A 15,560-nucleotide genomic window follows, 5' to 3' on the forward strand; every position below is an offset into this window, starting at 1 on the left:
GTTATGGAGAGTCTTGTAAATACATCATGAAGAAATAGCCAGGCCCACATTAAATTCACCACTAGTAAAAAAACTGTCAGATTTAGCTAGCATCAAAAGTATCAGGCTAAAACATGAGCCGATCAATAGAAGATCAATATCCTAACCCACAGGGAAGATGATGTAATCAAATGCATCAGTCCGATTCCCAATTAGTTTAAGGTAAAATGCAAGGAAATTGCTGTTAGTTAAGTGATGCCTTCAAGAGATTTTGGAGTGAAAAGTGAAAGTTGGACAGAGCAGATGTTTCAAGTTGGCGATGTTTGCTGGTAACAGCTTTTTTGAACTTGAAAGTACTGGGAATAATGCCAGACTGGAAATACACAATGAGAGTGTGAATATAAAGAACATGATCACTGCTGAAGAGCAAAGGTAATGTACATACCATGGATTCATAAAGTATTCAGGTACCATTCACTTACAGAACACTTTATTGTGTTGTTGATTTAATTTTAAATGAATAAATTTACCATTTTTGCCTATCAATCTACACTCAATCACACATAATGACATAGTACTGTTTTGCAAATCTCTCTATTATAAAAAAAAATCCTGTGGGAGGGAATGACTAGGAGACAATACATGATCTTCACGTTAAGATCACGGACAACAGATAAAAGACCCGCGAGACGAAAGAGAATGGCCACGGAGCATCTCGCAGGGATATAGAACATGACATTCTTGCAAGACACGCCCTACTTACATGCGACATACAAAATGCGCAGCTTGCAAGCAGCAGAAAGAACAGATGATCCGACGGCATATCCTTAGTGTGCGTTCAGCCGCCCCTCACTTCACAACGCGAGCAGCATTATACATCTGGCGAGAAAGAGATGTAACCATGCATGGGGCCGAAAATAAAGGACAAGTATTGTTTTTACAAAAGTTTTTAAAGTAAAAGTGAAAATAATGCATATGTAACAATTACCATGAAAATAACAATCTCTTTAAATTGTATATCTGGTAAACCAAACACGGGGGTGGGCGAGCAAAGCGAGCAGGGGGCGGGGCACCATAGTTTAATAAAAATCAAAACCTAAAATTTCTCCTTTAACTACGTATTCTGACCATTAATTCAGTACTTTGTAGAAGCCCAATTGGGAGCAATTACAGCCTTAAGTCTTCTTGGGTAAGTCTCTACAAGCTCTGCACACCTGGATTTGGACAGTTTATTCCATTTTTCCTTGCAGATCCTTTCAAGCTCCATTAGATTGGATGGGAACCATCTGTAAACTATCATATTTAGATCTTTCTACAGATGCTCTATGGAGTTTATGTCTGGGCGTGTCACAAACATAAGGGACTTGTCCCAAAGCCACTCCATCATTGTATTGACAGTATGCTTTGGATCACAGTAGTGCTGACAGGAGAATCATCGCTCCAGTCTGAGGTTATGTGCACTCTGTAGCAGGTTTTCTTCAAGGACTTCTCTGTATTTTCCCGCAGTCTGCCTTCCCTTAATTCTGAACAGCCACCATGTCCTTGCTGCTGGGAAAGACCCACATAGAAAGATACTACCACCAACATGCTTTACCATAGGAAATCTACAGATGACATTAGGCAGGTGATGAGCAGTGTGTGGTTTTCATCAGACACAGCACTTGGAATTCTGCCCAAAGACTTTGTCTCAATTTTTGTCTCATCAGACCAGAGAATCTATAAATGTTATTTGGAAAACCACAAGCAGGCTGTCATAAGCCTTTTATTCGAAAGTGGCTTCCATCTGACCACAAACATGATTGGTGGAGTGTTGCTGAGATGGTTGTGCAATTGGCAAATTCTCCTCTCTCAATTGTGAACTTCTGAAGTGCTGTTAAACTGACCATTGGATTCTTGGTCATTTCCCTCACCAAGGCACTTCTTGACATGTTACTCATTTTGGCCAGTCAGCCAGTTGAGGCCACTATGCTCCTGATAATACTAAAAACTTCACAGACAAATTGTGAATAAAAACTGAATGCAATGATGTGGAGATGGCAAATGTCAATATTTTATTTGTAGTAGAACGTAGATGACAGATCAAACGTTTAATCTGAGTAAATGTATCATTTTAAAAGAAAATATGTTGATTCAAAATTTCACGGTGTCAACAAATCCCCAAAAAGTTGGAACAAGTAGCAATAAGAGGCTGGAAAAAGTAAATTTGAGCATAACGAAGAGCTGGAAGACCAATAAACACTAATTAGGTCAATTGGCAACATGATTGGGTATAAAAAGAGCTTCTCAGAGTGGAAGTGTCTCTCAGAAGCCAAGATGGGTAGAGGATCACCAATTCCCACAATGTTGCGCAGAAGGATAGTGGAGCAATATCAGAAAGGTGTTACCCAGCGAAAAATTGCAAAGACTTTGCATCTATCATCATCAACTTTGCATAACATCATCCGAAGATTCAGAGAATCTGGAACAATCTCTGTGCGTAAGGGTCAAAGCCGTAAAACCATACTGGATGCCCGTGATCTCCGGGCCCTTAAACGACACTGCACCACAAACAGGAATGCTACTGTAAAGGAAATCACAGAATGGGCTCAGGAATACTTCCAGAAACCATTGTCAGTGAACACAATCCACCGTGCCATCCGCCGTTGCCAGCTGAAACTCTACAGTGCAAAGAAGAAGCCATTTCTAAGCAAGATCCACAAGCTCAGGCGTTGTCACTGGGCCAGGGATCATTTAAAATGGAGTGTGGCAAAATGGAAGACTGTTCTGTGGTCAGACGAGTCACGATTCAAAGTTCTTTTTGGAAATCTGGGACGCCATGTCATCCGGACAAAAGGGAACAAGGACAACCCAAGTTGTTATCAACGCTCAGTTCAGAAGCCTGCATCTCTGATGGTATGGGGTTGCATGAGTGCGTGTGGCATGGGCAGCTTGCATGTCTGGAAAGGCACCATCAATGCAGAAAAATATATTCAGGTTCTAGAACAACATATGCTCCCATCCAGACGTCATCTCTTTCAGGGAAGACCCTGCATTTTTCAACAAGATAATGCCAGACCACATTCTGCATCAATCACAACATCATGGCTGCGTAGGAGAAGGATCCGGGTACTGAAATGGCCAGTCTGCAGTCCAGATCTTTCACCTATAGAGAACATTTGGCGCATCATAAAGAGGAAGGTGCGACAAAGAAGGCCCAAGACGATTGAACAGTTAGAGGCCTGTATTAGACAAGAATGGGAGAGCATTCCTATTTCTAAACTTGAGAAACTGGTCCCCTCGGTCCCCAGACGTCTGTTGAGTGTTGTAAGAAGGGGAGATGCCACACAGTGGTGAAAATGGCCTTGTCCCAACTTTTTTGGGATTTGTTGACACCATGAAATTCTGAATCAACATATTTTTCCCTACATTTTCTCAGTTTAAACTTTTGTTCCGTGATTTATGTTCTATTCTGAATAAAATATTAGAAGTTGGCACCTCCACATCATTGCATTCAGTTTTTATTCACGATTTGTATAGTGTCCTAACTTTTTTGGAATCCGGTTTGTAAAACAAACTACAATTTTCTTGTAAAAGTCTACAGACAGTTCCTTGGACTTCGTGGCTTGGTTTTTGTGCTGACATGCAGTGTGAATTGTGGGGCCTGATATACACAAGTATGTGCCTTACTAAATTATGTGCGATCAATTCATTGGGTCACAGCTGGACCCCAATCAAGTTCTAGCCACATCTCAAGGATAATTAAAGCAAACAGGATACACCAGACCACAATTTGGAGTGCCAATGCTAAGGGTCTGAAAACTTTCATAAATGACAGATTTCATTAAATAACAGTTTTTGCTGCAAACATGTCTTCACTTTGTCATCATGGGCTACTGAGGGTAGACTGATGGGTACAAATGGTGAATTGGTCAGTTTAAAATTAAATATACAATGTAATAAACAGTGCAGAAAGTTAAAGGGTCAGAATACTTTCTGAATCAACTGAGAATATCTACTCTCTATATATAAAATCCTAAGCCTAATAGTACAACGAATTTGTGCAACGATTTTATGTGACGTTTTTTGCCACGCTTTAAATCGGGTTTATTTTAAAACCTTGTGAGATATGGCCTGCCAGTCATCCCAGCCAATACCCCCAGGCTGCCAGGTGGAGCCATCCCTGCATCATGGAGGGGCCCCAAATTCCAGCAGGGACTCATGGGAATTGGAGTCTTCCAGTGCAACCCTGCTGGATAAAATGGGGGCCACTAGGAGACGCTGCTGGGAGGCCCAGAGACATTGGTGTTCACTACAATCCAGAAGTACGTCATAGTCACAGGGACGGAAGTACAGACGTACTTCCAGGATGAAGAAAAGAGGGCTTTTTATATAACGCGGAAGTGATGGGGAATCATGGACTGAGGAATGAAGCACTTCCGGGTTAAAGGATTGTGGGAAACCCAGACGGATGAGCTGAGTTGGGAGGAAGGGTGGCAAAGCGTCTGGGAGAGTGGAGGAATTGATTATTGTTTATTGTATTGGAGCATTGTGTTTATGAGTATTGGGGAGCGGAGGGTGCTTTGTGCACTGGATTATTATAATAAATCCAGACTTTGGACTTTTACCTGGTGTCTGGAGTCAAATCTGAGGGTTCAAGGGGACGACAGCACCCCCTATTTACCACAACCTACATATATATGTTTGCTATGATTCTTTTCAGAATTTATCAAACTTTAATGTGATGTTGTTAGATTTTCAGATTCGTATTCCATTTTTTAAATTATAAACTAAAATATCAAGAACTCACGCCCCTCGAGACAAGACTTTGTGCCAAGACATTTAACCACCCCCGGTGCTGGAAATAAAAGACAAAGAGTAGATGACCATGACAGCTGCTGTACAGGCTTTTAAATGTTCGAAGCACCGTGCGAAAAGCAGATCACACGGCACAGCATCAGCAGCAAGCCAGCAGCTGATTGAGCAAAGAGGAGGTAAAAAAAAATGTATTTGTTTCCCATTGTACCACCGTTTAAGAGGGGTTTCGGAGGAGTGACCATGTCTCCTTGGGGTGCGTTTAGTCCCCCCTCTTCATAACACGAGCGGCAGAGACGCAAAGTGGCTGGCACATAGCACAGGCCAGAGGGATTGGAAAGCGAAGCGTGCAGGGGGTAAGCCCCCTAGTATACATATATACTAGGGGGTAAGCCCCCTAGTATACATATATACATGTATATATGTGACAATAAAGGGATCTAATCTCTAATCTAATAAATAAATATTATAACTGATAGATAGATAGATAGATAGATAGATAGATAGATAGATAGATAGATAGATAGATAGATAGATAGATAGATAGATAGATAGATAGATAGATAAACTGACCAAAAAAAAGTTTCTGTCCATTCTCTTGACTAAATGCAAGATGTAAAATGTTACCTAAAATTGCAGGACATTTAAATATAATAGAAACAGCACCATCAAATAAAACTTGGAAGTATTTTGCACTGTTTTATAGAGTAAACCCATTAATAAAATGTACTCAATATGACCTTGTCTTGAGTTTAAAAACTTCTAATTGTTGTGTTTACAGTACAAACTATGGTCCAAATCATATACTCCTGTAAGCACTTGATCTGGATTAGACTAAACTTTCTTTTTTTTATTAAGTACAAAAAAAAGAGTTTTTTTTTTTTTTTCTTTTTCTTTTGTATACTGAGCAGTATTAATATTTTTTTCTTTTTTATGCTGTTCAGGTAAAGCTACTTAACTAAATTGTTCATTGTTACACTGTAACTCAGAAAAAAAGGACTGTGCTGCCAGACCTGTGGATTAAAATCCAAAGCTTTAATCACTAAATCAAGACATAATATACCGTAGATCCATATCAGCTCCATGCTGGTGCTATAAACGTTATCCGGAATCATGCTCCAGCATGCCCTGCAAACTCCTGGCACTCATTTTTTTTCTACTGTAAGCAGTGCATCAGATGTGAAGCTTCACATCTAAACAGCCTCTGGCAACCTAATGTAGTAATAACTTTAAACTGCAGCATGCCATCCACTGGTATTTGAGGTTTTTAAAACAAACTTAACAACCCAGTTTCAGAAGCAATAGTATACTAGAATGGCATGATGAGTTTCCACAGAGCCTACCTATTACAATGTTGGAAGTACCTGGTCTTGCTAAGGCTGACACTCAACACTGTTTCAATGTCCAGGTAACCCATCCATTAGAACCAATCCATCCATCCATTTAAAGACTCCATGAAATCAAATTTTAGGGCTCAAGAGAAGTCAATGTCTTTCTCTGCAGAAATGGGTGCTAGACAGTATCTAACCCTTGACAGGGCATTGGACAAACAAAGATAGATAGATAGATAGATAGATAGATAGATAGATAGATAGATAGATAGATAGATAGATAGATAGATAGATAGATAGATAGATAGATAGATAGATAGATAGATAGATAGATAGATAGATAGATAGATAGATAGATAGATAGATAGATAGATAGGATAAACTCATTCAAAACCCAACACTCAAACTGGATCAACATCTTTTGGATTTTGCATGAAACACATGGAAAGCATACAAATTGCACATGGGTAGTAAGTGAGCAACAATAGTCATTAAGTACTGCTCATGCCAAAAAAATGACTGATTCCAACTTACTACATACCTGCCTTGTCTACAATTAGTCTAATATGTGATAAGCTGTTCACCTCTGATGCCTTCTGCAGCTCTGAATAAATTGTGTGCATGTGTTTAAATATTTTAAAAATAGGGTACGTGGTACTACTATACATGAGGTGTCCTGAATATTAGACGATTTTCTCTTTATCTGGCTCTAAAGAACTCTGCTATAGAATACCAGTTTATCAGTCAATGATGTAGGCTTCAAATTCAAGTAGCAGCACATTTGTATAGCTACTGGGCCATCTCAGGGTGGATGTTAATCTGGCTCTAGTATTAAATCAACTTTTATAAATGGTACTATTTAACACTGGTCCACCACTTATTCTGGCATCAAAATTTTACAATTACGTTTATACCTTGCACATTTATTCAAAAAATATATTAAACACAGCAAATATCTCTTAATAAAGGCACATACATGCAACAGCAGAAATGGAAACCGTATCTGTTTTACTTTAAGTGCACAGGAGAGCTCTATAATGACACCCTTATTTCTGTCTACAAGCTTTTTACAATAAATAATAAAGGGAAAAATCCATGAACATAGAACTGCTTTTTTGTCTTTTTTATCTTTACTTCTATAATCTATAACTTTTTAATTGTTATTGCTGAAATCAACAATAAGGGAACACTTACAGTATATTACTCTTTGTTCTTACTGACCTAGTATCAGTTACTTTAAATCAGTTTAAGAAAACAGAAAGAATGATTGATGGAGAACAGAGTAAGTGAGCTGATCTGGATGCTAGACTCTTACTCATTTCAAATACATTTCACAAAACCACTTTACATTGTACATGGGAATCCAAAACACATTTTTTATTACTGTGTAAAATAGCTTTTTGGTAAATGTTATTAAATGTTTTATTTTTTATTTTAATACATTTTTACTTGCTTCTGCTAGAAATTGTTCTCAATAACACTGGATTTCTGGCTGGATATTCTTGCCATCTAATTTCATTTAAATATATAAAGATGTACCACTTGATGCACTAGATCTGTGTTTTGCTATAACTTACCCAATATTTCAATGGAATTTACAGATTTCAAAAGTGTTTTCTTTAAAACAGTTGCCTAAAGCAGTTGTAATTGTTCAGTACTTCAACTGCAATGTTTCTCTATGATCTGAGATCTCAGAGGAACAATTCAGTCACCTACTCTTGTTGTGTGTTCATTTATTGTAATAAAACCTTGCATGCTTTTTCTGTGAGTGAACAAACAATCAAAGGCTTTTTTTGTAAGCAATGATGAACCACTTCTCACTAAGGCAAGGAACAGTTATATCATGGGGAGAATTTAAAAAGATGAAATACTAAAGTGGTCAATTTGAGTGAGGTCAATCCATATATCAAGTCTGCAGTAGTATGAAGAGCAAAACACAGATTCCATTGGAAAAGATAAACAAGATTCTGGTATAAAATGCAAATACATTTTAAAAGGACCACACTTAGCAATGAGTGCACAAACAGATCCAAGACTATGCAAAGACAATTCCAAGTGCCTTTCTACTTATACAGTATACAAGAAACTAGAAGTCACTTGTAGCCAATTTTTTGTCACGAACCCAAAAACTGAAAGTTTGCACATAAAGTGCTGTGTTTTCATTGCTTCATCCAAGATATTTTTGGCTTAAACTGTAAAACATACACAAGGCAAGAACTAAACCCAGATAGGCAATACTCATTCATAGGATTACACTTTCGCACATGAGGTCAATTCCATGTTGTGAATCCACTTAATAGCATGTTTGAACTGTGGAAAAAGCTGGAACCTTTACAAAGCCCAAGTGAATATGAGCAATAAATGCCAACAACACATAAATTCAATCCCAGCTGGCAAGTCAAACAGCACCTTGGCATTGTAAAGCAGCAGATACTAATGTGTTAACCATAAGCATTAAATTACATCCAAAATGATTTATTGACAGTAAATGTATTGACATACTACTGATGTAATAATTTTCTTGTCAATACTAACCAACTGAATGAATGGATATTGACAATATGACTTGTCCATATTACCATACAACAAACTATTTTTGCATATTATTACTTGTTGATACATTTCTCAGTCTTACAGTAATACTTATAATTTATTATTACCCATATATTTTTCAAACATCAAAACTGCTGACAATGTAAGAAATATACAGAAATAATACTGAAGGCAATTTTTAAAACATTAATATAGTAAATACAAATCTAAAAGAAGTGTATATGTACATAAACTTCTTAAAACAGATCTTAAATTGAAGCTTGCATGAAATGTGCCTATAATTAACACCAAATGATCAGAGAGGCTGAAATAAGTAACTTAGTTGATCTTTTAATGGCTTGATTGGTGTGTCCTGTTTACTGTATATGGTCTTTATAATTCATACTCATGTCCTAAGGTAACTGCATCAATCTGATGTTCTGCCAGAGCTAGAAAATAGCTGAAAAAGCGGCAAATGTACAGGGAGGGAAAAAGACTTTATTTGCTTGAAACAGACATAGTTTAAAAGCAACAAAAATGAATCAACAAAATTGAAACCACTAAAAGCCAAAGCAAAAAAAAACAAGTCTTGTGGTCAAAAACCTATCAATGATAGGAAAAAACCTAGTTAAGTTATTAAGAAAAACCACAAGCAGATGTATTCTGTAGAATTTGTTTGATTTTGAATCCAGAATCCTGGGCAATCTAGATAGCTTTCCCTGATCTCAAATTGCACAGCATGAGTTCCTGTTAAATATGTATTTAAATTTCTTTGGGTTACATAAATGCAGGTAACCCTGAGATACATGTATAGACCATTACCCTGTTATTTTCACTATAAACAACTAAACTTTTACTCAGAAGTAAAATATTCTGAACAATATTCAGTTCTCAAATACTGATAAGATGTTTTTAATTACTAAAGAAACATTCTATGATGGTTAACATTCCCTTATTCTTTTTATTTTAAGGACATTAACATTCTTTTCTTTTGCTCATAGGTCACTGTTGCAGCGCAGGGCAGACTTACACTTCATAATAAGATGATCTTTGGACTATTTCTAAAGAGGCAAATATTGCAACTACTGAAGTTTGTGAATGCTGCAACCTAATGTGAGAAGAAATTTCAAGAAAGCCTCATTAAAGTTCTTCAACTTTAATTTAATTGCATCAATTTGAGAGAACTGGAAATTCTAACTCACAATAAATAAGCTTTCAAGTCTTCTTGCCTGTTGGATTTAGAAAAAGGATCCTGTTTTAAAGCTTCCTTGAGTACTGGATTTTAATGTGAAAATTCCTACAAATTGCCCGTTTTATATTAGGCACTTTATCTACTGTAATAACATGCAAAAGCAGAAGCAACCCAAATATCTGACTAAAATATGGATGCATTAGTGCAGCAGTGTTAATGTTTGTAGCACACCCACTGTGGGAATGAGAAAGCAATGTATTTTGCCATGCAATTAGCAATAAAATGCTTCTATATTCCCTGCAGCAAAGATTCCTATGGTCATATGGCACAAATTGCAAAAAAAAAAAAAATCTCAATACTCTGGAGAACATCTGTAACATATTGCAACAAAACAGGCTACAAAATTCTAATGCAATATATTCCACCCCTGCACCGCCCCCCTCCCCCCAACATTCACACACCTTTAATACACAGACCTTCAAAGTGGGAGCAGAATAGACAGCTGGAGCCTAAACCAAAAGCAGTGAAAAAAGGCGGGAAACACTCCTGAATTGGATAACTGCAGTGTACAGGCTCACGTGCAAGTACAGAATCATCTAAAATGTTGAAGTCCTACTGATGCTAGCAGATAAAAAATGTAATTCTAAAATAATATTGTTTTTCCTGCTTAAAGCCATAGGATGTACTTAACATCCTAACAAGATAGGAAGAATGTTAGATTGATTAGGAGCAGAGATTGATAACACAGTTGATAACTCCGCTGCCTCATGTCTACAGACGTCTGGGATTAAATCCTGGTTCTGCCACTAACTTAATGCCATGTAAAAGTAGTCAACATGTCAGTGTAGGTTTTCTCCAAGTACTCTGTTTTCCTTCAGTATGACAAAGGTGCATGTTGGTGTCCCTGTATTGGCCTGACACAAGTTTGTGTGTACATGTAGCTATGAGGGGGTTTTATCAAGTGTTATTTCCATCTTGAAACCAGTGCTACTTGAAAGGCTTCAGCACTTTTCAATCCTATAGAGGAATAAGTGGATTAAAATGGATGGATGGGCTGAACTTTTTAAACACCCCCACAATGCTAAAAAAGGAAAAATTAGAAATATGAACACAGAGAAGTCTTTGTTAAGTAATAAAGATAATCAAAGAAAATTATGTTTCTGAATCGCCTCTTAGACCAATAAAGGGTAAGAGGAAGCCATGGCATATGTAGGCAGTATTGGGAACCAACCTTGGGCAGGTTGCCAGTCCATTAGACAGCACACTCCCCCTTAAACAAACATGGATGTATGACTCTAAATAGACCAGAAGTAAACCCAGAACACTGGAACTGTGACTCAGAAACTGACTACTGTGCAACCATGCAGACCATCAATCCATTCCTTCATTTAGTGATCCCAAATATTGTCACTCCCAGCTATGTACAGTTACAAACACAATATAAAAATAGCAGGCCTGTGATACAACAAACATGTGCATCCTTACAAATAAGTGTCAGACCAGAATGTTCTAGAAACTTTTAGGAAAGTTTATGAAAAAAAAAACCTCAATAAAAAGGTCAGATTTTTCTGTGACAAGATATATATATATATATATATATATATATATATATATATATATATATATATATATATATATATATATATATATATGTCCAATCTAAACTTGTTACTTAAAATATTTTTTAAAATATGCACCATATTTTAAAATGTTCAAATTTCAAACTTTAGCAGATCCCACACATGTCAGATCTAGGTTTACTGGTACAAATAAACTGGTTTAAACATAATCTAAATCTACTCTCTAGTAATCCTAAAGAAGTCTTCATTAGTGTACACACTCTGCAAGCTTTCTAATTAGCTCTACACAAGGCCCACACACTAGGAATGATAGGATATATTACACATAAACGTAAACACAAAAACACCAAACTGTCAGACTTATCATACAGCAACTAAAATCCACAGGTAAACTGAAAAAAATTCAACGCCAGCTGAAATATTCTAGTGCAATCTTAGGTAAAAGATGAATAGAAAAAGAAAGGACATACAATATTGACTTTTAGAAATAAATTACTGTGTCACTATATGTACATCAAATGTATTTCACGTTATAATTATTATAATATGCCTCACTTCTTTACATGTAATCAGCTGAAGAGGCATTTTACATACTCTTGAATTTCGTATGAATTAAAAAGGCATAGACTTGAGCAAGAACGTCATTAGTATTGATAAATGTGCATTTAAATAAAAAGTTCTTTGGTGCCACATAAAAACTTGAAACTAATACCTTGTAATTGACTATATATATAAAATGATTATCTAATTTCTCTTGCATCTTTTTGTTTTATTATATTTAGACATCTGTTAGTAGTGGCTTGAACTGCGATTTTAAAATCTCTGACTGCACAGATTGCATATTGGAGCACAAGAAAGTCTAAAGTATTTACTGCAGGTTTCTGAGGTTTTCGATTTATATTCTGCACGAGACGGCAGACTGATGTAATGATTGTAACAGGCAAGTTAATTAAAACCTTCCTTCTAATACGGAAGAAATAAAAGCGGAAGAATAGGGAAGCTTTCATATGAAGATTGGCTCCCAGAATTTCCAGGCTCTCATGTCCTCTGTCTCAAATCAGAAACCACCATGAAGTGGGTCGTCGCAGCGTAACTTTTGCAAAGAGTACAAAGTGAGCGATTTATTATTTTCCTCCTCAGGACTGAATCAGACAAACACACATTAGGAATTCTTCCTTTGCTTCAGGCAGTGCTTCATTAAATCGCCAGTACGACGGCACAGTGTAGCTGCTGTTGTGAATGGCTTATAATCATCTAAGGACTGCCAACTATTCTGCAAAAAATGTTGAGCAATGCAGCAGTGGTTGATTCATTCCAGTTCTATGTACTTAGAAGTGGTAAATCTACTGAAACCTTGCTTGACATTGTATCCACTAGCAAAAAATCGTTTGGATCATAGGGATGGCTCGAGAGCCAACATGCGATCAATATATTACCTGAAAAAATCGCTTTCTTGAGGGCATATACAGCATATTTTAAAGTTTTTACCTACTCCTTTTTTTGATTATTTGTAATCTATTTCAGCATACAGTGCCACTTCTTTTACTTCTGAAGGACCGTAAGCTTCTTATTTTGCACTATTGTTGGAATCAACTCTTACACATAGATAAACCACTGGTGCATGTATTCTGCGATTAAGTATGTTTACCTGTTCCCTTTAAATTATACCGCACCACTGATGCTTGTAAGGATGTTGCTGTGTGGGCGGTATTAGAAACGAAAAGCAAATCAGTCGAGCAGACCTTTTTTGTTTGTATCATATGGTTACTCTCATATTCGGTTTGCAAACTTCGGAGTGCCTTTCCTAACCTAGCCCGCATGTTTAGGACACTTTGTACAGCATCTGTCCCAGCATGGCTCTGACAAGTTCATACAAATACTTAAGGCATCTTCGTTTTTCAAGAATTTTCCAGTGCTTTCGACTATTTGAAATCTATTGACATTCTTCACTATGCAACTGTTTTGTAAGATACTGATGTGCGAGTGTGTGTGTATGTGTGATTTTTCCTGTGTAAATAGTGTCATGGGGGGGGTACAGAGCCACAGTACATGTGGCATTCTATTTATAATCACTGCACGATGATATCATCAAATGCCATTTGTTTTGTAAAAGGTTCAGGGTACTACATGAATACAAATCTGTTTACTTCATTTGAGAAAATATCTTAAATCAACGCTGTTAAATAAAATAAAATATCATTTATATATGATATGGTAACTTTGCTCGACGTTCTTTGAGAAAAGGAACAGGCACTATAAAGCTGCACTTAAAACTAATCTGAAAAGTACTGCAATTTTACGACAGTGTCATTTCGTTATGTGACAGCAAATTCGCCAGGAATAAACACATAAAGAAATGATTAGCCCTGAACTGCCAAGTATGCAGCCTTGTTTTAAGACACTGGAAAGAATCCAGGAAGCAGCCCCCTAACCAGCGCATGATTACTTTAACATAAACTCACCAAGCAATGTACTAGCCGTATGCCTTTAAACGAGACAATAGGAGTGAACGGCTCTCATCAGTTTAACGTCTACAAGCTGTGCCTGCATTCTTGCAAGTCTGGGAAAATTTAAAGGTTTTCCCCTATATATATTTTCAGTAACTGAGCGAACATACTACTTACACTTTGGAAGCTGGAGAAACGATTCCACTCCTTGTCCTCTGGGCTCCTAAATGCATTTGTATACATTTGTCCAAGCAGCTGAATTTTAACTGAAAATAGAATTCCACCGAAGAAAATACGGGTTCATGGAATTTCTTTGGTAGGTTCGGGACAGGAAAGATCCACTCAGATCTCTACTGAGTCAGCTGCCACCTCTACCAATCTTTCCACATCATAGGGGGAATCCAGGGTGCGGGAAAGCTCATACAATCGAAGCCCTGCTCACAGTTTCCAGCCCTCCTACCAAATCTGTCAGTAGTTTCCACCTGAAGAAAGTTACGGTCTTGGTTAGTTTTATCTAATGTTTCAAGAAGTGCCTGCCTGTCGGGACTGTGCTCGGATTGTCTTCACAGACTTGCAATCCTAGCCCTGCCGCTTCAGCCTCCTCCAGCCCTGAGTACCTCCAGGCAATGACTGCTGCAGATGCCTTAACTCGCAGTGTTCTAAGGGGAGCCGTGGTGATCTCCACACTACAGAGACCGGGTGTTAAATTTCACCAATTTACTAGTGACATCACAGTCCAGATCAGTTTCCTACCTCTCGGTCATCAATGCTCCCATTCATTTGATCCACAGTGGGCCACCTCGCCATGAAGTGTGTTTGCAGTGCACTTGAACCCAAATATATAAATGGGCGATCTTAATTTTCTAATATAGCGGTAGCAGAATAAAGATTTGCAAGCCTTGTTTGTCTCAGGCATTGCATAAAAAGAGCTTCGCTCAAGTACATTAATAATGACCAGCACAGGGCAATGAGTTTAAATGTCTTATTAAATGACAGCAAAGTTCCTTTATGAAACAGGTTTTGAGGACTTCTTGGAAGTTAGTTCTAAATGCAATTACAAGACCTCATTAGCCTCATACCCGGCTGGGGACTGTGTAAAGTATAGGTCTCCTTTTCTGATAATGAATACCATACCTACTCACTAGTGACACATCCACTATTCTAGTTGCTACAACTCAATGGAAGGCAGTAAAAAGCAACTAAACATGCTTTGTAAATTCAGCACTGAAAAATATTAATTAGGAGATTAGATATAAATGTGGGGTGCCATTATTTTTTAGTTGCATTAGCCCCAAGTGTTCAGAATAATGAATGAAATGCTGCAGCGGGTTCTGTAATAAATTACAACCGATGACTGGCTAATTGAAGTCACACTGTATTCATACATTTTGCAGATGGATGTAACAACCTTTCCTTTCTGTTACCTCACAACAGCAACTCTAACCTGAACTTCCTTATTTTAATGTCACATTATTCTCATTCTAATGCATTTCTTCCTGTCATTAAAAACAGTTCTGTGCTCCTGAGTGGTACTCTGTCATTATACAATATTACCATGTACCTCAAAAACAGGTGGCTCAATATTTATTTTATTTTTTTGTTGTATACTGAGAAAAATAGTTTTCCCAATTTCTTTGGCAAATTGTGTAGAAGGTTCCTTTACAGTGCTTGTTCTCATAGATTTAGCCTTCTGTGGTATTGACCACAT

General features: G+C 37.3%; 1 protein-coding gene across 2 annotated transcripts in view; it reads right to left on the reverse strand.

Annotated features, from left to right (window-relative positions):
- LOC120514245 (collagen alpha-1(XXIV) chain) overlaps nt 1–14,499 on the reverse strand; it is a 327,082-nt gene extending 312,583 nt beyond the window's left edge. For both annotated transcript variants that reach the window (XM_039734522.1, XM_039734521.1), the window contains exon 1: nt 14,030–14,499. In XM_039734522.1, the coding sequence (XP_039590456.1) occupies nt 14,030–14,085 (56 nt within the window). In that variant the 5' untranslated portion in view covers nt 14,086–14,499. The remainder of the gene's footprint in view (nt 1–14,029) is intronic.
- Nucleotides 14,500–15,560: the final 1,061 nt, after the last annotated feature.

This window comes from Polypterus senegalus, chromosome 14 (genome assembly GCF_016835505.1).
Source record: "Polypterus senegalus isolate Bchr_013 chromosome 14, ASM1683550v1, whole genome shotgun sequence".
Lineage (NCBI taxonomy): Eukaryota > Metazoa > Chordata > Cladistia > Polypteriformes > Polypteridae > Polypterus > Polypterus senegalus.